The sequence below is a fragment of the Mandrillus leucophaeus genome, unplaced genomic scaffold, assembly GCF_000951045.1.
Source record: "Mandrillus leucophaeus isolate KB7577 unplaced genomic scaffold, Mleu.le_1.0 Scaffold330, whole genome shotgun sequence".
Taxonomy (NCBI): Eukaryota; Metazoa; Chordata; class Mammalia; order Primates; family Cercopithecidae; genus Mandrillus; species Mandrillus leucophaeus.
Window position 1 is genome coordinate 835,694 of NW_012103477.1, and position 22,375 is coordinate 858,068.

General features: G+C 56.3%; 2 protein-coding genes across 2 annotated transcripts; one reads left to right on the forward strand and one right to left on the reverse strand.

Moving 5' to 3' along the window:
• On the forward strand, positions 1 to 2,964 carry SMIM1 (small integral membrane protein 1 (Vel blood group)). Its single transcript, XM_011988442.1, has 3 exons — positions 1 to 243; positions 2,276 to 2,460; positions 2,779 to 2,964. Exons 2-3 carry the CDS (start codon positions 2,351 to 2,353, stop codon positions 2,903 to 2,905), a joined length of 237 nt encoding a protein of 78 aa, XP_011843832.1. The 5' UTR covers positions 1 to 243; positions 2,276 to 2,350; the 3' UTR covers positions 2,906 to 2,964.
• A 4,502-nt stretch (positions 2,965 to 7,466) lies between these two features.
• LRRC47 (leucine rich repeat containing 47) lies at positions 7,467 to 22,375 on the reverse strand (the record flags this gene model as incomplete). Its single annotated transcript, XM_011988443.1, has 7 exons — positions 7,467 to 8,574; positions 8,749 to 8,838; positions 9,578 to 9,680; positions 10,902 to 11,017; positions 12,318 to 12,434; positions 14,080 to 14,541; positions 22,160 to 22,375. Coding segments are annotated over 7 exons (1,353 nt in total), but the record flags the coding sequence as incomplete, so codon positions are not given.

Sequence of the window (22,375 nt, forward strand, 5' to 3'; positions counted from 1 at the left end):
ATCCGCGGAGCGGGGCCAGGCCCGGAACTGCCCGCCCGGCTCCTTGTGGCCGCTGGGGACCCCCGACCTCAGCCACTTTCCCTTCCCAGCCCTTAGCAAGGCTGCTTCTCCGGTTATTTTTTTAAGCTCGAGGCGTCTACCGAACCTCAGCCCACGACCTGCCCCTCTGGGAGGTGCGGGCCGCGGCCAGGCTCTGACCTCAACCTGGCACAGAGGCCCCGGCCCTCAGGCAAGATTGTCCGGGTAAGTGTGGGGCCCTGAGGCGCTGTGGTGAAGAGGTCTATGCAGGGGCCGCTGTGTACCTAGGATCTTCCTGCACTCACAAACCCCCAGGAGGTGCCAGGACCCGGGAGGCTCCCAGGGCCTGGAGGGGCGTCCCCGATGGGTTTGTGCCGCCACAGCTGTGACTCTCACGTGAGTGTGGAGAGACGTTTACTGGGCAAGTGAGGGAGGCCAGCCTCAAGGGCCGGCTCTGGTGGCTTTGTCCACCGGGGTGACTTGGGAACCACGCGATCTAGGTCAGCAAGACAGGAACCCAGGATCCCAGAGTTGAATACACTGGGCTTAACCCGTCCCACCGGGAGGCCCATGATGGGCTGCTGCAGTGGACTTGGAGACTCAGCACTCCTGGGACTAATGCTGCGTGGATGTCGGGTTGCAAGGTGGCTGCTGCAGCTCCAGCCATCACGTCAAGGCTAGAAGAAGGAGGTGGCTGCTGCTTCTTTCACAGAAGCAAAAGCTTCCCCATCCCCTGCTGCACCCTGGCTCCTGGCCCACAGCTGGGTGACTTGGGAACGCAGGGGTGGTGGTATTAAGCTTGTCTTACCCCGGTCGTGGCTGTTAAGGGGCTGGCACATTGCTGCTGGGACCAGACTGGAATTCTGCACACCAGGTAAGAGGGCGTGAAACTTGGGTAGGCGGCTGACAGCTCCACATGCTCTGGGAAAACAGCACCCATATTCCAGTAGAGGCTGGGCCTCCCCAGGCCTGAGTGCCAGGCTGCACTGAGCCCGGCCTCCCACCGAAGGCACACTTTATGGCTTTGAGACAGCTCCCTCTGCCTCTTTGGGCTTTGGGGAAGGGCAGACACGGAAGTGCCCCAGGAGTCTCAGAACTGCCTGGGGCCTGAATTTCTGAGCTGGCTTCTTGCAGGGGAGTGGCTCTTGTGTCTTTAGACCTCTGTGCCGATGACCTGGGAGGAAGGTCAGCCTTCCTTGCTGGAGGGGGCCCAGCAAAGCCTCAGCCCTTAGAAGTGAGGGGCCTGCCACTGCCTGCCCAAGGACCCCACTCCTGGGGGCCAGATGCTGAGAAGAGACACTGGGGGCCTAGCAGACCGGAGAGCTAACCCCAGTCCCACAGCCTGGGTGGGTTGTCAATTTCTGGCACCCCCTCCAACCCCTGCACCTCCTTCCCCTTAGGTAAATAGGAGGTCGAAACAGGCCAGAGCGTAAAGGAGGTGATTAGAGTCTGGGCTGGCTCAGGCTGGCTGGGCAGCTGTGCTAGTGCTTGGAGTTCCTACTCAGTCCCTGCGGTCTCCTGGCCTCTGTGGGCACTTGGACTGCCAGGCACTGAGCTGAGTGCTGGGCTGTCCTGCAGCCACCCAGCCCACGACCCTCCTGTCTCTGTAGGGACTCCCTGAGGCCTTGAATCCACCCCGGCCCTGTGCTCAGTGCATCGTGCCCCCCAAGCCCCAGCCCTCCCAGAGGTGTGGGTGGGGGAGGGGCTGCAACCCACACAGGCCAAGGACACAGCTGCTGCCACTGCCTGAGGCCAGCCACGCATCCTCCCCAGGCAGGGACCGGTCTAGCTGTAGCCACTGCCCCGGACCTGCTGCCCTGCCCCATCCCACCCTCCCTGGGCCAGCCTCCCCAGAGGTCAGCAGGCGCCTTATCGGGCAGGGTTAAGGAGGGGGACAGTTATCAGGGGCTGCATCCTGGGTTGGGCCACAATGTCCTTGTCTCTTGAGGGTGGCAGGCTGTGCAGGCTCTCTGATAAAAGCACCCAGGAAGGGAGGCCCCTGGAGCGTGCTGGAAGGAAACACTGGCCTCCCACATGCCTGAGGTTAGGGCTTGGCCTGAGATGGAATTCCAGCGGCTTGGTCCCATCCTCCCGGCATGACCCTGGGCAAATGACTCAACCACTCTGTGTCTAGGTCGCCTGTTAAGTCAGGTGACAGAGCCGGTGAGGGAGCCAGCCCCTGACCCTTAGTGCCCCTCCCCTAACAGCAGCCCCAGAGGGGGTCTTGACTACTGCCTTCCATTCGGTTGTTTTACAGTGAAGTCACAGCCTTGCCACCTGTCTTGATCTCACCACTGTGAAGGCCCCACCTCTCCTGCTGCAGCCCCACAGCATGCAGCCCCAGGAGAGCCACGTCCACTATAGTAGGTGGGAGGACGGCAGCAAGGATGGAGTCAGCCTAGGGGCTGTGTCCAGCACAGAAGAGGCCTCATGCTGCCGCGGGTAAGGGGCCTGGGGGCGGCCTGCCAGCCACAGTAGGCCGGTGCCTAACCTGCCCAACCACAGAGATGCCTGCGCTAACTCCTGCCACCAGCCCCATCACCCTCCACCCCATCCTGGCTGGGAGCCCACGGTCCAGCGGCTCAGCAAACCGCAGCCCTTGGCCTTCCCTCTGGTTGGCCGTGGGTGGGGAGAGCTTCCTCTTCACTCCAGCAGAGCGCCAGGCCCCTCCCCCTGACCCGCACCAATGGCCACAGTCCACTTAGGGGCCCCTCACGCGGCCCTGGCCTGGGGCTCACCTCCAGTTGGTTCTCACCCCAGGATCTCCCAGAAGCTGTGCACGGGCAAGCTGGGCATCGCCATGAAGGTGCTGGGCGGCGTGGCCCTCTTCTGGATCATCTTCATCCTGGGCTACCTCACTGGCTACTATGTGCACAAGTGCAAATAAATGGTGCCCCGCGTGCATGCTGGGGGCTGGCTGCACATGTGAGAGCACAGGCCTGGAGAGACATCCCTGTCCATATGGACCCCCACATAGACATGGACCCCACGGCACACACAGCAAACGGCACACGCGCTGGCAGCCACGCACACGAAGACACCAGGTGCACAGCTGTCACAGGCCCCACACGAGGGCGTACCACACACCTGGCACACAGTCCTTCAAAGGACCTACAGACAAACAGCTGGGCACACGTGGCTAGGAGGCCTGGGTCCAGCCTCAGCAGGAGCTGCAGGACACACCCAGGCTGGGCCCTGCGGCCTGGAGCCCCCAACCACAGCCTCCCCTCACCCAGGGCTCAGCCCCTTCCCTTGTCAAGGCCAGGATGAGGGGTTCCTTGGGCAGACAAACTGAGCCCACCTCCCTGGCAGCCCCCCGGGGTGGGATCCTCCCTGCTGCTTTCCTCCATGGCAGCAGTGTGCAGAGCTGTGTGGCCTGGGCAGGCCCCTGTCCTCTCTGGGCCTTTCTGACTCCTGGTTTTGTAAGGATGGCTCCAATAAGGGCTATGTGTCCTCTGCCCTTGTCTCAGATGTACCGCGTCTTCCTTAGTAAAGTGGGCACAGTTCTTCCTAGGCAGTCCACCATACGCAGGGGCTGGGTGCATCCTCTTGGGGCTGGTGGCTGCCAGGGAGGACCCAGGTCTACCTTCCCTTCCCCAGGGAGGGGACTGGCCCCTCCAAGTACTCCTTGTGGGCCGAAAGCCTGTGTACAGAGGCATTAAGCGTCTGTTGAATGAACTGTGGACGACAGCCTTTGCCATAGTTGCCCGACCAGGCGTAACATCCAGGAAGGCTGTGGGAACGGCTTGTTTCCCCAGGGCAGGCCCCCTCCCATGTGGCTGTAGGAATGCACCCCTCCCAACTGGGCCCTCTGGCGAGGACACACAGCAGGCCTGGGGACCCGGATGTGGCTGGACCTCAGCTGTGTCCCAGGGACTTCAGTCCCATTTCCCCTCCACCCCCATCCTGGCCTCCAGTCTCAGCCTCTGGTCCCAACCTCCATTCTCTTCGTAGGTCTTTCCCAAGTCGTGTATTTGGCTCTCACCTACCACAAAAGACCCCAAAAACCTTGCCAGAAACATCTTAGGGAAGGGGTCTTCACCCCAGGGCTAGGGGTGGGAGACACGGGCAGCTACTATCCTCACGGGCACAGAGAAGGGGGGCCACAGGACCAGATGAGGTTATCAGAGGGTTGAGGCTGCGCCTGCCCCAGGCCAGGTCCCACGGAACGCTTCAAGTCAGGTAAACAGGAGGGGCTGGGCCAGTCTTGGTGGGGAGGCCGACTCCACACCATCCGCCTTTTGGGCGAGCAGGCCCACTTGAGGTCTGCCTGGGGCCAGAACGGTGGCAGGTGGAGCTGCAAGGCTGATTGCACACTGCCCCAAGCCTCCTGGCTCCAAACCTGAGAAGGAAGCCCAAGGGCCTGTCCTGGGCTGGGGTGTGAGGCAATGATGCTTTCCTGGGAGCCTGTTGTTGGATGGGCCGCTGTCTGCCCCAGCCATGACAGCCTGGATCTTGGCACAAGTCTTCAAAAAGAGATCCCTACCTCTGACCTGCCACTCCCAAGGAGGGAAGGGAGTGGCCAGCTGGTGCCCTCCCTGGAGCCCAGCTTCACAGGACAGCACTGCCCTGGGGCTGCTGCAGTTTGGCTGCATGGGCCCCAGAAGGCAGCATTCTGATCTGGGGGTCCTGGGGCTGGGCATCCCCAAGAACTGGTGTGGCCCAGGAGCCAGATGAGGGTACAGGATGGGGATGGGAGTTGTCCCAGTTCTAGTGGCCCTGGTGCTTCTGCCATGGGTCCCACACGCCAGTGATGCCCACGCACCCCCACAAATGCTCCTCCCCGCCCTGTCAGGGGCCGGCAGCAGATGGCATGGGCGGATGTTAGGGTCTGCCCTAGATCTGGCTGGCTGCATCTGGCTCCGCCCTGGCAGGGGCCCAGCATCTTCAGCCAGGGGCTCCACCAGCAGCCCTGCCAGCCCCAGCAGGGGAGGCTGCAGGCAGACACCCACGGGTGCTCAGTGGGCTGGGCACTCAAGTTACCCACAGCTGCCTCTCAGGCACACTACTTGTCCCCTAAGTGGCCATGGTGGAAACAGCAGCTCCGGCCCCAGGATCCCAGGGTCATGGACCTAGGCTGAACTGGGCAGTGTCCTTACAGCTCTGGGAGGGTTGGGGAGACGATGGGACAGGACCCTGCTAACTGGCCGCCTAGCTTCCCCTCCCAGAGACTTGTGAACAGGAGGATCTGCTGTGGGTGCTTCTGAGGCCTGGGCTCCTCTGAGTGTGCACCTGGGGTATCCAGGCAGCCTGACACCTCTGGTCCATCTCGTGCTCCAGGCAGGGACCCAGCAGGGTGGGGCCGGTTCCCAGGACCCCTGGTCAAGGGTACTAGCTTCCCCGTGACAGTGGCAGGTGCCTCGTGCTCCCTGCTGGCAAGATCTGGGTAGGCACAGGAGGCCCTCAGCCTCCCCACATGGAAGCCACCACTGGGCTAGAGTGAGTTTTGTGACACTTTGAGCAACAGCCTCTGGCGACGCCGGTGGGAAAGGATCTGCTGGGCCAGGAGCGGAGCTGTTTTTATTAGTGAGTGGGGGGGTGGGATGGGGTGAAGAAAACATCAGAGACACCTGTGCTGCGAGTTAAATACATTTCCAGCATCTCACGCATCACGAGCTGCATCAGGAAAGGGCACAGCACGTGGCACCCTCATCCTCATCTGTCCTCAGATGTGCTACAGCATGGACACCAAGTCCCTGGGAGCCAAGATAGCAGCTCCAGCATCCCTCCCTCCCGGACTGGGCCGGGCCATACAGAGAAAGGGCAGCCTCTGCCATGGCAGCCCAAAATCACCTCTCTGAGCAACTGTCTGGGGTCCCCAGCCCCAGAGCTCCAGCAGAGTCCTGGCCTGGGGAAGCCCCCGTGCCACCTCAAGCCTCCAACAAGGCAGGCTCCTGGCCAACTGTGGCATCTGCCTTGACTGCCCAGAGCAGCAGGAAATTAGGTTTTGGGGGACACAAGGCAAGGCAGTAGTCTGACACACCCACAGCAGTCCGGCTGGCACTGTGTGGGCCTCATCCTGTCTGAAGTCCCCTCCCTCCCACAGTGGGCCAGACAGGAAGGCCTGGCAGTGACCAGATAAGTGGGTCCAGGTCTCAAGACAGCCTGGCCCACATCCTGCAAGGCTCTGAAGAGCCCCCCAGCTGTTAGTCTGCCCACTGCACAGGGCCCTGGGCCTCTCTGGTTCTGACGACTATAGGTGTGTGGGCTGTGGGGCTCTTGCAGCTGCTCCCCAAAATTGCCAGTCATTTCTACAGACACAGAAATCGAGACACTGAACAGAGAACAAATGGTGTCATTTGATAAAGCTGATGAGTCCGCTTCTCACATGGCACCCAGACCGTAAAGCAGTAGGGTCTGTGAAAGCCATCGCAGTGGCTGGCCGGGTCCTCGTGAGCCAAGCACACTGACTCCCGCGAGTGGTGTGCACGCACGTGTGCCTGGACATACATGAAGACGTGGACATGGGGGTCTGACCTGGACATTCATGACGGAAACGTCTACAACAGAAGGTGCCCAGGACCCATCCATCTGGCGCACAAACGAAGATTTTTGGCTCAAAAACCTAAGCGTCCTCCAGCTACTGCTACCATCTGTCCCTCAGCTGACTGCCGATGCTTCCCAAGCAGAGCTGTCCGGTCCACTCATGGGGCTCCAACTGCCTGTTACTGTGGCACTAGCGTGCATACGATGAAAAGCCCACCGACGCCGTGCTCCTCTGCTCGGCCCCGCTGAGCCAGCGTGAGGGGCTGCCACTGCCTTCGGCCTACGGGCTGCTCGCCTGGAGGGGTCTCCACATCTCCACCCCCACAAGGCAATCCAGCAGCACTATGAAGAGACGCAATTCTGCCAATTCTAAGGTCACATTAAAACTTTCCCCAGAGGGCCGGGCGCGGTGGCTCAAGCCTGTAATCCCAGCACTTTGGGAGGCCGAGACGGGCGGATCACGAGGTCAGGAGATCGAGACCATCCTGGCTGACACGGTGAAACCCCGTCTCTACTAAAAAAATACAAAAAACTAGCCGGGCGAGGTGGCGGGCGCCTGTAGTCCCAGCTACTCGGGAGGCTGAGGCAGGAGAATGGCGGGAACCCGGGAGGCGGAGCTTGCAGTGAGCTGAGATCCGGCCACTGCACTCCAGCCTGGCTGGCAGAGCGAGACTCCGTCTCAAAAAAAAAAAAAAAAAAAAAAAAAAACTTTCCCCAGAGATTATGATCACTGCCAGCTGAAAAACCCAATGTCCTTGCCCAGCCAAGCTGCATCCTGACATGATATGGTTTTAAAAGATGCTGTGTCATAGAAACTGACTGTGCCATTCAAGGAAATGCACATTGGTTAGCTTCCTAAGTTTTCGGGTCTCCAAACCAGTGACAGTCATGTGTCGCTTAGTGACATGAGAAATGTGTGCTCAGCCGCTGCTGTGTGATCATAGAGTGTCCTTACACAAGCCTTGATGGTGCGCGTAGTTTTATTTATGTGTTTTTCATCTGGAAAAGCAAGTGTCCCAGCAGCATGACTGAACATCAATCACTTCCCCTACTTGATCTACAAGAGGCCAACGCCAAGAGCCCAGGCCAGGCTTCCAAACACTGCACAAGAATGTCGTGGGCCCGCTGTCAGGGAAGTGTCCGTCGCTGACCCAGACGCTGTTATGTGGTGCATGACTGTACAGTGTTTTCTCCCATAAACAGTTACCTGCCACGTAGCTACATGATTCAGAACATTTTGAACAGTTAATTTTGACATCTGAATAATTCCATAAAAACCGTAAAATCAGTTTGGTGTTGTCACAACAACATAGCATCACTTTACGACAGAATCACCTGGAAAAACAGAACAGTGAATACATACATCTTAAAAAATGCTGGGGCGGGCCAGGCACAGTGGCTCACACCTGTAATCCCAGCACTTTGGGAGGCTGAGGCAGGAGGATCATGTAATCCCAGCACTTTGGGGTGGCAGAGGCAGGCAGATCATGAGGTCAAGAGATCAAGACCATCCTGACCAAAATGGTGAAACCCCGTCTCTACTAAAAATACAAAAATTAGCTGGGCTAGTGGCACACACCTGTAGTCCCAGCTACTCAGGAGGCTGAGGCAGGAGAATCGCTTGAACCCAGGAGACGGAGGTTGCAGTGATTCCAGATCATGCCACTGCACTCCAGCCTGGCGACAGAGTGAGACTCCATCTCAAACCAACCAACCAAAAAAAACGGGTGAAAATCTAATGGATAATTCAGCATTGCCACATAGAAACCTCGGTAAAACAGGCCAAACAAACGCGGACAGGCTGGACAGGCGGTCCTGGCGTCAGCGCACGACAGTCACATGGGGAGGGGCGGTGGCCAGGTCGGCCTTGGACGGGTACACCACCTTCAGGCTCCCTTCCAGGTCCACCACCCGGACCTGCTCCACCACCAGCGGGGAGGGCCCGTCCTTTCCAGCACTGGGATTCGTTCTGGGATCTGAAAGTTGTCCAGAGACTGCATCAGCTTCGGTATCTGAGAGTGATCCTTCCTCTTTATTTTCTAAAGTGTACTTGTTCATTTCTGCCATTTTCTGCAAACGAAAAATACCTCTTTAACCTGGAGATGAGAGGTGACCCAGGGAAGACATGCTGCTGTCAGCCAATGCAGTAAGCAAGAAAGACGCAATCAGGACGGGTGGTAAGTCAGAGCAGAGCACCACTCACGCTCAAAACGCGTTTCTCAGGAGGAGCCACCACGCACTCACCAGAATGAGGGCATCCATGACATCCTTGCAAATCTGCAGACTAGTGGCACTTGTTACTTCCAAAAACAAATCAGAGGTCGTTTTCTTAACCTTAAAGAAAGATTTCGGAAAAGACAGTTATCAAATGTACACATCAGCAACTGCATCATTTGTTCTGAGGAAAACGCTACAAAACTGTGTGGCCAGGCAAAGTGGCTCGCACCTGTAAACCCAGCACTTTGGGAGGTGGATGTGGGAGGATCTCTTGAACTCAGGAGTTCAAGACCAGCCTGGGCAACACAGCGAGACCCCATCTCTACAAAAAAATACATCCCAGGACGTCGTGCAGCACCGAGCATGAACAATGAACAGTGAGCCATGGCTCTGAGAAGCCAGGGCCTTTGTCACCTTCAGGCTGCGTTTTCTATTGCACACAATGAGACCTCACAATGCAGCAGACACTTGTGTGTGTTAATTCTTTTTCTTTCTTTTTTTTTTTTTGGAGACAGAGTTTCGCTCTTGTTGCCCAGGCTGGAGTGCAAAGGCGCAATCTCGGCTCACTGTAACCTCCGCCTTCTGGGTTCAAGCGATTCTCCTGCCTCAGCCTCCCAAGCAGCTGGCATTACAGGCATGCACCACCACGCCCGGCTAATTTTGTATTTTTAGTAAAGACAGGGTTTCTCCGTTTTGGTCAGGCTGGTCTTGAACTCCCAACCTCAGGTGATCCGCCCACCTCGGTCTCCCAAAATGCTAGGATTACAGGTGTGAGCCACCGCACCTAGCAGACTTGTGTTAATTCTACAGGGAACAACCTAGAAGACACACCAAGTTCACACACATGCCACCCTACCTTTGTCTTCTCACTGTTGGTTATTGGTGGGAAGGAAATCACATCACCGTCTGCATCCACAAGACACGGGTAATTTTCATTTCCATCCAGCAAGTGAAGGTATCTGTGTGGGAAGAAATACAAATGATAGGCCTAACTATGAAAGATATATTGTGCAGGGTGTGGTGGCATGTGCCTGTGGTCCCAGCACTCGGGAGGCTGAGACAGGAGGGCTGCATGGGCCCAGGAGTCTGCTGGGCTGTGCTGCGCCCATGGAGTGTCTACACTAAGTCCGTCATCACTATGTTGAGCTCCTGGGAGCGGAGGACCACCAGGCTGCCTAAGGAGGAGTGAACCAGCCCAGGTCAGAAACAGAGCAGGACAAAAAGCTCCGGTGCTGATCAGTAGTGGCATTGCGCCTATGATTGGCCACCTCACTCCAGCCTGGGCAACATGGCGCGACCCCATCTTAAAAACAAAGAAGAAAAAAGGCACAGCTGGGCGCAGTGGCTCACTCCTGTAATCCTAGCAGTTTGGGAGGCCGAGGCAGGCGGATCGCCTGAGGTCAGGAGTTCAAGACCAGCCTGGCAAACACGGCAAAACCCCGTCTCTACTAAAAACACAAAAATTAGCCAGGTGTGGTGGCAGGCGCCTGTAATCCCAGCTACTCAGGAGGCTGAGGCAGGAGAATCGCTTGAACCCAGGAGATAGAGGCTGCAGTGAGCTGAGATCGTGCCATTGCACTCCAGCCTGGGTGACAAGAGTGAGACTCTATCTCAAAAAAAAAAAAAAAAAAAGGCACACACCTGAAAACATACCTAAAGGGTAAACTGGACGAATCAAAAAGTTCTTTCCACAAATGAAGTGTAATATCAAGGGCCAAAGCATAACAAGCCTCAGAGAACAAAGTATTCTGCAGCCTGTGTTTACAGAAATCGCTGGGCTAGTTATGGATGATCATCTTGCTTAGAGCAGCGCCAAGGACCCTGACTTGGACACCCAGCAGCGCGGGGCACGGACTGGGCTGGCATTTATGTCCGTTTCCTAATGGCTACTTTCTACTCTATCCTGTCCTGTCCCATCCCGAGGGCAACCCGCCTCCTGCGGAATGGCCAATACCTCCGCTTCTAACACCTTCCACTTCCCTCACGTCAGGGCCATCTAGATGACAGACTGGTTCCACAACGTCTCCTTTCAGAAGAGAATGCTTTCTTTCTTTGTACCCTGTAAGAAGCTTCCGGCTCTGGTAGCATTAGGTGTTCCTGAGGAGCACAAACTCACTCAGTGGAGGCTGGCATGCTGCACCCCCCACGCCCGGCCCCACCCCACCAGGCGCGCTGCCCACCTGTGCAGGCCCGACACACTCTGCCGCTTCTTCTGCTTCCTCTGCTCCTCGGCCTCCAGCTGCAGCTGCCGCACCAGCTCCTTGGCCTTGGCTTCTTTCCGCCCCAGGGGAACAATCTATTGGGCAGAAACCCATAAACTCCACTAGGGTCACAGCCACAGAACTCGCCCGTCCTGTCGATTACAGCCTTAAGCCTCCACGAGCCCTCCCGACTCCCACCCTCATTCATCTCTACAGCAGGCAGGGAGAATCCCACGGGACCACGCAGCAAGAAGCTGCATGCAGGCTGCGATCGCAGCATCCCTGGGAGACCTGATGCCCAAACACACCGATCCTACCGAGACAGGGCTTAACCTCAAACCCAGCCATGCACAACCGTTTCCAGAGGTCTGCCATCCTCACAAGGCCAAAAGAGGAGAGAGAGCCTGAGCAGCCGGGACCGCATGCACTGCACAGAATTCAACATCCAGGATAGCACCACGATACAGCAACTCACACTACTGCCAACCCCATGCACAGGGTTTTACAATCGGGACAAAGACCAAGATTTCTGATTATAGGGTAGTGAGCGAGTGAAGGAAACCATTTTCCCACGACTGCTCCTCCACCGAGTCCTCTCACAGCTGTGCACCGCTTCCAGTAACTGCAAACGTGGCCTGTTTCATTATTTCATGTCTTTGCAAGAACAGCATCGGATTCTACTCTAAAGAAAATGTTCAGGCCAGGCGCGGTGGCTTATGCCTGTAATCCCAGCACGGTGGGAGGCAGAGAAGGGTGGATCACCTGAGGTCAGGAGTTCGAGACTAGCCTGGCCAACATGGAGAAACCCTGTCTTTACTAAAAACACAAAATTAGCTGGACGTGGTGTGCATGCCTGTAATCCCAGCTACTTGGGAGGGTGAGGCAGGAGAATCGCTTGAACGTGGGAGGCAGAGGTTGTGCTGAGCCGAGATTGTGCCATTGCACTCCAGCCTGGGCAACAAGAGCAAAACTCCGTCTCAAAACAAAAAAGAAAGAAAATGTTCAGGCTGGGCATGGTGGCTTACGCCTGTAATCCCAGCACTTTGGGAGGCTAAGGTGGGTGGATCATCTGAGGTCTGGAGTTCGAGACCAGCCTGACCAACATGGAGAAATCCCGTCCCTACTAAAAATACAAAATTAGCTGGGCATGGTGGCGCATGCCTGTAAACTCAGCTACTCGGGAGGCTGAGGCAGGAGAATCACTTGAACTCAGGAGGTAGAGGCTGCAGTGAGCTGAGATTATGCCATTGCACTCCAGCGTGGGTGACAAGAACGAAACTCCATCTCCAAAAAAGAAAAGAAAAGAAAAGAAAAGGTTCGGGCTCCAGTATCAGCACAGCGTCTTTCGACACCAAGGAGACCCTTGAGCAGACCCTGCAAAGGAGGCTGCAACACCTTGAGGTCCTGTGGGGGCCGGGCGCAGTACAGCAGGGGCCCTTTGACAGCGCGGAGCTCATGGGTGGCAAGGGTGGCGGCCGTCCTCTTCTCACAGAGATCTTCGTGGAGCTTGGTCTGTAACACAGGAGCAGTGATGAGCGAGGTCTTTTGTGCCCAGCGAGGGGTTCACGCTTGACCCTCGGCCGGGCTGTGCACCAGGAAACCCTCCCAGTCCAAGGTCTTCAAAACCCCGCCACGCCCCTTTCCGAGACGGGGCTCCCCTCCAACTCCTCTCCACCCGGCCAGCCAGGCACTCACTTTGTGGAATCACCATCAGGAAAACTACCTTAACCTATCAATCAGCAGACTTTCTTCCTTCTCTAATTCTAGACGTAATATTTGAGATTTCAAAGAATCCATCTTGAACTTTAAATAAAGGCTAAGCTTTAAGTTGTAAAGCCCTGGCTGTGGTACCTGTTCCCTTCCTCCCTAAACTGCAGGCAGAAGGACTCTCATGACAGTCACTCTCGGCCTGCCATGCACTGTCACTGCCACTGCGGGGCACACGGGACTTTCCCCTGGGCACAGATGTGGTTTATATTTTAAAAGTTGGTCAGGTGTCACAGAAAAACCACCAACTGGGAAGTTAGTCTTGCCAAAACCTAAACAACTCACAGAAGAATGTGCTGGCAAGAGCTGATGACTTTAATACTATCTTACATAAAACAAAATGTGTCATTTACTGCAGAGGTCAGAAGACGCACCAAAATATCAAAAAATCAAGGAATCCTGATTTCTTTTCCTTTTTTTTTTTGAGATGGAGTCTTGCTGTGTCAGCCAGGCTGGAGTGCCGTGGTGTGATCTCGGCTCACTGCAACCTCCACCTCCCAGGTTCGAGTGATTCTCCTGCCTCAGCCTCCCCAGTAGCTGGGATTACAGGTGCTCGCCACCATGCCAGGCTAATTTTTGTGTTTTTAATAGAGATGGGGTTTCACGATGTTGGCCAGGCTGGTCTCGAACTCCTGACCTCAGGTGATCCACCCGCTGCAGCCTCCCAGAGTGCTGGGATTACAGGCATGAGCCACCACACCAGCTGGAACCCTGATTTTCAACTACAATAAAGCTATCCAGGAATTAGGATAGGCCAGGTGTGGTGGCTCACGCCCATAATCCCCACACTTTGGGAGGCTGAGGCAAGTGGACTGCTTGAGGTCAGGAGTTCAAGACCAACCTGGCCAACATGGTGAAACTCTGTCTCTTTTAAAAATACAAAAAAATTAGCCAGACATGATAGCGGGCGCCTGTAATGCCAGCTACTCAGGAGGCTGAGGCAGGAGAATCACTTGAACCCAGGAGGCAGAGGCTACAGGGAGATTAGACTGTGCCACTGCACTCCAGCAGTGGAGACAAAGCGAGACTCCTGGGGAAAAAAAAAAAAAAATTAGGATAAACCATTAACCCCATATGTGCAGGAGCAAGGGATAGGGCCAGTGACCAGGACTAACCAGGCCAGGCTGTGGGCATCTGGGAAGAGGCCATCTCCAAGCTGGGGACACCTGCCTCCTGGAGGGGACTGAGGCCTCACCCCTTCCTCAGCAACACCTGAGCCAGAACCTGCTCTATTCCCTCTTTGGAGCTGAGGAGACTGAGGCACACAGACATCTGGCTGGGCCCCACACTCCACTGCTGCTCCTTCGGACACGCTCGCCCCAGGATGTGTCCCAGCCTGCGGCATCCCACACCTCTGTCCTCGTCATCTGAGGACCCCACGGGCACCCACCTGTGAGGTGAGGAAGCGCTTGAGCGCATTCCCCGGCTGCAGGTCCATGCCTCGCACCACGGCCCCCACAATGTAGGGCCGCACGTCCCGGACCTCGGGGCTCACTCTGACTGTTAGGGGTGCGGGGTTTTCAGAGACGTGCAGGACCCTGAGCAGCAGCCGGCCGGCATCTCCCACGTCCTGCTCCTCCCCATCGCCGCCCTCCCGCCTCTGCTTCCTCTCCCTCCTCTTCTTCCGGCTGTCTTCCTTCTCCGAGCCCTCGGCACGGCCCTTGCCCTTCCCGCCACCGCGGCCTCCGACGCGCAGGTACTCCAGGATGGATCTTGTCTGGCAGCCGCTGACCATCTTCTCCAGGCGCTTGTCTCTCAGCTTGTTCCCGCGGAAATTGATCTCCTTGAGCTTGGGGCAGTCCGCAAGCTCCGCAGGGATCTCGCTCAGCTGGTTGTTGGAAAGGTCCAACGACTGCAAAGAGAAATGAGGATGCGTCAGACCCCCAGACTCTGGGAAAAGAGTCCAGGGTCAGCTCCAGAGGCAGGGGGACCACTCATCACTCACAAGAGCCACCACTGGCCTGTCTGTGGGGACGTCCCTGGGGAACCACAAGTTATTCACCTGTGAGTCGCTTCCCCAGCTGTGCACCCCCACATCAAAGGCACTATCCAAGGAGCCCCTCCGAGGGGAAGCTGTCAGCCATGGTTAACAGTGATCTCTGCAAAAGCTTCTGACTCAAACATGTCACCCTCTTCAACAACCACAGCAGCACTGAGATCAATCATCAGGTTAGAGAACAGAAAGGTGACAAGGGATGAGGGATGTCTGGCTGTGAAACGTGACCTCGTGTCAGGACCTAGCCAGGACTGCTCAGGTGAGAAGCAGGTTCCCCAAAGTGGTGTGTTTTTTTTTAAATTAAATGAGCTAAAAAAAAAATACAGCAAAATCTCTCAAGAGCATTCTTCTTCATATTGAAGTACAGAATTGCCTGCAGTGCTCTCGGGGGGAAGGAAAGGGGAAAGCCGACTTCAATGGCGATGGGTTCTCAGCCTTCGTCTGACCCAGGGCAGGTGCATCGGGGCCACCACTGTGTGCCACACAGATGCCCAGGAAGCCCCGTGGCCCACGGGAAAGCTCTTTCTATGACCATGACTGATCAGACTTTGGCAAAACGTGCAGGTGACCTCACTGAAAGCATGGAAGGGGTACAGTGGCACCTGATGCACTCTTAGGATGTCTCTCCCAGGGTCTGGGCAGTGCAGGGAACGTGTGTGCGAGGTCAGCCACCTCCATGACATGAGGCTGCCGCTGCGGGTTCAGGCAAAAGGGGCCCATCCGCCTCCACTCTGCTCTTTCCTGGCTTGGTACCCAGGCCCCACAGCCTCACCGGGGTGGAGGAGCAGGCACTGCCGGCAAACTCTTCTGTCCCAGCTTCCTCTAGGGCTGGAGGGAGACCCTGCTAGGGATGTGAGGCCTGACCCTTAGGGGTCTCTGGCAGCCTGGGTGCCGGCTCTGCCCCCAGAGAGGAGGCAACAGCATGTGGGCCCCCGGAAGCCAGCACTCACCCTTGGTTGGTGTGGCTGGTGAGTCCCAGTCACACTGTGTGTGGAGGAGACAGGTGGGGCTGGACCTGATTGACTCTGAACAGAGATGGGAGGGGCTCATTACCCAGAGGACACCTTCTGCTTCGCCTGGAATGGACGGCAGGGGTGATGGAATTTCTCAAGCCCCAAGTTGTGAAGGAAATGAAAAAAGGAACCTGCCGGAATCCTCTGGCTCAAGCAATCAAGCTGCTCAGCGGCAGGTAAGGGCAGCATGGCTCAGAAATGCGACGGTGCTCACAAGCGGGAAGGGCGGCACGGCTCAAACATGGGAGGGTGCACTGGACGAGTTCCCACAGGGAGAGCAGAGACCCAGGGAGGAAGCGGACAACTTAACAGTCAAGGAAGAACAGCGTGTGTAAAATAAAAGGGATTAAGTGCCCTCCGGGAGAGAAGGGGCAGTCCAAGCAGCAGTGCTGCCTGCTGGGGAAGAACGGGAGGCGGGGGCTGAGACCAAGCCCAGCTGCTGAGCACTACCTGAGCTACGCGTCCATCGGCTCTAACAGAACTGCCACCATTTTGTGCTTCTCCAGACAGGACAGGATGGGCTGGGCTGGTGTGGACTGGTTGGACTGGTGACTCCAGCCCAGACCTCCCTTCCAGCCCCACATGGGACGGGAGACAATCTACCCCTGGAATCCAGGTGGTCTCACAAAGTACCAGGAGCCGTATCACCAACACGGTCGCCAGCCTGCAGCACCAGGAACAGCGCGGCCGTGAGCTCAGGCTTCTAGAGCTCCTCGCCTCCCTGTCAAGAGCCCTGGCTCCAGCGTTAGAACCAGCCTGGGCCAGCAGCCCAGGGCACAGCTCGCCTGGCAGAGGCCACGGGAAGCTCTCGGGTTGGAAGGTCATGGGTGCGGGCATCTGAGGTTCTGCTCTGTGGGCTTCTGCACTGCCCTAAGGGGCTTTGGTCAAAAAGCTTGAGAGTTCCCCTCAAGTGAAACCTCCTTACTGCCTGCAAACACGCAGTGGAGCGTCTCCCCCAGCTGACGAAGAGCAAGTTTCTTAAGACCCAGGACCAGCAGCAGAGGCAAAGGAGGCAGGCAGGGCCCCACTGGGGCGCCCATTGCAGCCACAGCCAGGTTCAGCCCACAGCCTGCAGTAAGTCCCCAGAATGACAACGGCGGGCACTCGGAGAAGGGTCTTCCTTCCAGGCAAAGACCGTCAGAGAAAGGGCATCTGAGCAGCTCAGGACCTGCCTGGAGGCTCTGTGGGAGTTGGGGGACAGGAAGGGAAGCGGGGGAAGGAAAGCAAGAGGGAGGGCAAGAGAGTCACCATCTGGGTGGGGTGCAAAGCCGCAGATGTTGGGGAGTCCTTGTCAGAAATGCGAAGCCCTGCTGACGAGGTCACACGCTCGCCCCTCAGCCCAGCGCTGGGCACCCAGTGGCAGCCTCAGCAGGAAATGAAGCCAGAGGTTTCACATATGAAGGGTGGGATGAGGGTAGCATCAGTTTTCAATTGTGCGAGGGAGTAAGCAGGAGCGCCTGCAAGGATGTGAGGTGCACACTGGCTTCAGGGAGGATGAGTTACACGGGGTGGCTGGGGGTCGTCCTGACACCTGATGGGACGAACTGCCATCACCTGTCACCTGAAGCTGACACTCTTCTGCAGGAAACACAACCCCCGTGGTGGCTAAGCTGATGGCAGCAACATGGGGCCTGACTCTGGCCTGGCACACTGGCTGCCTTTCGGGCCCATGGCTTTTGCAGGGGACCTGCTGCTGGGGAAGGATCCTAACTTCATGGCGGCGACAGGCTTACATAAACCAACCCAACAAAGAGCGCCAGTCCCTGAGTGAGCCCCACTCCCTCCGGCAGCAACTGAGAAACTCGGAAGCGGAGGGGAGAGCCAGGTCTGGCTTCAGGAGGGTTCGTGTTGAGGCTGAACTCCCTGTGCAGCTTGGCCTTGGGAGGGGAGTGGCCCAGGGCCTGAAAGGACATCTTTACTAAGGCACCGTCCTGCCCACATCAGCTGTTCAGGTAACATCTGTCCCCCCCATCCCTCGTTCCCACACGGACAGCCCCACAGGCCTGCGTGATGGCCACTTACAATGCAGTCAGGAGAGGTGTGACGCGCCCCCATCCTTGGCTCACCACAGCGCTGGCAGCTGAGTCCCACAGGCCACAGCAGCGGGAAGCAGCCGGGGAGGGCCAGCCAGGTGCTCTCAGAGCTCAGCAAGTCACGTGGCTCTGAGGCCAGGACGCTGGGGAAGCCAGGCTCCACGCAGGCAGAGCTACAGGTGAGGCCACAGGACAGCAGAGGCCTCGTCCCCAGGGGCTGGGAGGAAAGAGGGTCAGGGCCTTTGCACTGCAGGTCCCAGCCCAGGCTTGGGGGTGCTCCCTGGGGAATGGGTGTGGGGATGAGCACCAGGAACCAGGCTGAGCTGCTTCCACTTGCAGTCTCGTCCCTCTGGGCGGCGGAAGGACAGGCAGAAGCCTCTGTGCTGTTATTCTGGCGGCCTCTAAAGAGCCAGCCCTCCCAGTGGACCGGAACTGGGCTTGCACTTAGTTAACCCACAAAACGCAGGAAAGTGGCCGCAGGCACGTTCCAGGTCAATGCCTGAAGAGCTGGCAGCTGCTGCTTTTGTGCTGAGGAGCCCTGAGCCCTGCGACAGAAAGGGAGGGAGAGGCCCCGAGATGACACATGGAGAAGCCCACCCACTCCAGCCCAGCACTGAGCCCATGCCAGCTGAGCACAGCCACACAAGCGACCAGCAGCAAGAGCTGCAGCACTGTCCACTGTCCAGCGGAGCCAGCCCAGAGTGCAGGGCTGCTGCTGCTTTAAGCCTCGTGGTTTCAGAGTCAAGCAGCCACGATGACCGGCACCACCTCCGGTCTCCCTCCCTCTTCGTGTCCTGCATTACCCTCCCCGCCTTCCTACAGAGGAGCAAAGAGCTTTCAAGAGCCAACGGCACGCAGTCACAGAGAGGCAGGGCTGGAGCCCATGCCTTCTGTTTTTATTCCTTTCCTCCCCCTTCTTTCTCTCTCCTTTTTTTTGAGACGAAGTTTCGCTCTTGTTGACCAGACTGGAGTGCAGCGGCGCCATCTCGGCTCACCGCAAGCTCTGCCTCCCAGGTTCAAGCGATTCTCCTGCCTCAGCCTCCCAAGTAGCTAGGATTATGGGCACGCGCCACCATGCCCAGCTAATTTTGTATTTTTAGCAGAGACGGTGTTGAACTCCCGACCTCAGGTGATCCGCCTGCCTCATCCTCCCAAAGTGCTGGGATACCAGGCGTGAGCCACAGTGCCTGGCCTTTCTCTTTCTTTAAGACAGGGTCTAGCTCTGTTGCCCAGGCTGGAGTGCAGTGGTGTGATCATAGCTCACTGCAGCCTCAACCTCCCGGGTTTAAGCGTTCATCCCACCTCAGCCTCCTGAGTAGCTGGGACCACAGGGGCACACCACCACACCCAGCTAATTTTTCTATTTTTCATAGAGACAGGTTTTTGCCACGTTGCCCAGCTGGTCTCAAACTCCTGGGCTCAAGTGATCTGCCCGCTTCAGCCTCCTGAAGGGCTGGGATGCCAGGCATGAACCACTGCACCCAGCCTGCCTTCCGTTTCTGAGCTCAGTTTTTCGGTTTTCTACACTCCCCATCTCCCCACAGCACCAGGAAGGACATCAAATGCATTGGCCTTTGTGTGCAAAACTCCAGTGTGTGTAGCTACATTGCTGGGCACAGTTCTGGTAGCCACTCCTCAGAAAGGTCCCCAAAAGGACATCTGAGTCCAACAAGGATTCCAATAGCTCTTGCATGACCCTCCAAGAAACAGGTCTCCTGACAGCCACTGGAAGCCTAAAATTTAGGAACAGAATGGCCCAGGGGAAAGGGCACTTGGTCACCTCTTTTGGGATTTAGAAAACAAGACACACTCTTTGACTTGAATGACATTGTTTTGGCCACCACAAAGAGTACTGCTTTATTGGGCAGGTGCTAGAGAGAGCTGTAAACACAATTTTTTTTTTTTTTTGAGACGCAGTCTCAGTTTGTCACCCAGGTTGGAGTGCAGTGGCGCAATCTCCGCTCATTGCCACCTCCGCCTCCTGGGTTCAAGCGATTCTCCTGCCTCAGCCTCCCGTGTAGCTGGGACTACAGGCATGCACCACCACACAGCTGATTTTTGTATTTTTTAGTAGAGACAGGGTTTCACCTTGTTGGCCAGGATGATCTCAATCTCTTGACCTCATGATCTGCCTGCCTCGGCCTCCTAAAGTGCTGGGATTACAAGCGTGAGCCACCATGCCCAGCCCACAACACTTTAAGAGCTTGAATACTGAAAGACATCTATGAATTTGAAAAGAAAGATTGTAACTGACTGGGCGCTTACATGATGTAAGGTACAATGTTAAGATATAGGCCTACTACATCAACATTCTGGAAAACCAAAAGTATCTGTCAGGTGGGAAAGTGGGGGTAGACCGTGTTGTACCCAACATCACACCTTTGTCCTAGAGGGATGCCTGCAGCCCCGAGGACCAAGGAAAATGCCAGTGAACTCGCCTCTTCCAGGAAATGCCAATGAAACCACCTTTGCAAAACCTGTAACAGTGACAAAATTACGGTGGTGGAAAAGATCTGATCTGACCAATCCCCATCTTCAGCCTTCAAACTACCTTTTTTTTTTTTTTTTTAAATTTTTATTTTTAGACAGAGTTTCACTCTTGTTTCCCAGGCTGGAGTGCAGTGACATGATCTTGATTCATTGCAACCTCCGCCTCCCGGGTTTAAGGGATTCTCCTGCCTCAGCCTCCCGAGTAGCTGGGATTACAGGCACGTGCCACCACACCCAGCTAGAGACAGGGTTTCTCCATGTTGGTCAGGCTGGTCTACAACTCCCGACCTCAGATGATCTGCCTGCCTTAGCCTCCCAAAGTGCTGGGACTATAGGCATGAGCCACCAGGCCTGGCCCTTCAAACTACTTTTAATTATTCCTGGGCTTGGGCCAAGCTAACTTTGGGAGACATTTATAGTTTAAATGATAATAGTCCTTCTGTAAAACTCAACTGCCTTTGTAAAGCTAATGAGGGTCCACTAGGCTAGGAGGATGGAGGAGCCTGAATTCTGCTAAAGTGCAAACATATATGACTGTCAGTCATTATTCTGGAGAGGACAAGATATGTGACCTCCCCAATTACTCCTGCAGATAACATCACTACCAGTACTGTAGAACCTAAGATTGGCCTTCGGAGCTGTCTTTTTCAGGTTTTTTGCATGTCTGATCAATGGCACTACCTGAAACCAAAATAAGCTCCTGTGGCCCCACCCAGAAGTGACTCAGTGAACAGGAGGGCCATTTCCCACACCCCTATGATTGCACCTCAACCAATCAGCAGTAAGCGCCCATTGCCTAGCCACCTTCCCCTTCCCCCAAACTATCCTTGAAAAACCCCAGCCTCCAAATTTTTGGGGAAACTGGTTTAGTAATAAAACTCAGCCGGGCGTGGCGGCTCATGCCTGTAATCCCAGCACTTTGGAGGCTGAGATGGGCAGATTATGAGGTCAGGAGATTGAGACCATCCTGGCTAACATGGTGAAACTCCATCTCTACTAAAAATACAAAAAATTAGCCAGGCATGGTGGCAGCGCCTGTAGTCCCGGTTACTCGGGAGGCTGAGGCAGGAGAATGGCATGAACCCAGGAGGCGGAGGTTGAAGTGAGCTGAGATCGCGCCACTGCACTCCAGCCTGGGCGAGACTTCATCTCAAAAAAGAAAAAAAAAATGGAGGAAGAAATGCAGGACTGCCTTAAGGATGAAACCAAGAGAAGATGCAGAGATGCAGAGACCATCCGGCTGGGTTTAGGTTGTGGTTCTGCCATGTGGCTTCCCCACTATCTTTTAGGCAACAGATTTAACGGGCACCTGTTATAGGCCACGCATTATCCCGGGGCCTGGGGATCCCAGATTAGTTAGTAAGCAGACCCTGGACAATCTAGTCTGGAGAAAAACCCAAGTTACTCGCTTACTTTGCGCAAGCCCTTTGACTTTCTGTAAAACAGCAATAACCACCCCTACCTTGGAAAGCTGCTATTAGGATGATGCTATTAGGATGAAGTGAAATACAATCTTTGAGATCACAGCATTTGGCATTATGCAAAACCCAGGGTGCCCCCTTCACCACAAGACTCCAGTCACTTCACAAGTATTAGATACAAAAAAGACAGGTTTCGACGCCCGACCTACGGGAGAAGCCAAGTTTGCTAACAATTACAAAATAGCGTACCACGTGTAAAAGTCCAGTTGTTAAAAGAATGAGGGGGAGTTCAGAGACCACTTAGTATGTTGGTGTGGCCAGGAGAAGGGGGAGTTGAAAGGCGGCAACTACTTCCCAGGGTGATGCCCCCGCAGTTGGCTCCTTTCAGCCTTGCAGGAATTCCCTGGGCCCAGTGCCCCAGGGGGCGTCACTAGGAAGGGCTCGGTCCCGAAAGGGGTTCCTTCTCCAGGGCTACTCCAAGGCCCCATCCCGCCCCGCCCGGGCAGCTCCCGCTGACCTTGAGCGAGGCCAGGTGGGCGATGTCGGGGCTGAGTTCTCGGAGGCAGTTGTCAGCAGCCGCCAGTTCACTGAGGAGGGGCAGCGCGCCGGGGCGAAAGAGCTCGGCGGGGAAGGAGTCGAGGCAATTGCCGGTAAGGTTGAGGCTCTGCAAGCGCGGGGCGCAGCGCGCCAGGTCGGCTGGCAGCTCGCGCAGCCGGTTGCCGCTGAGGTTGAG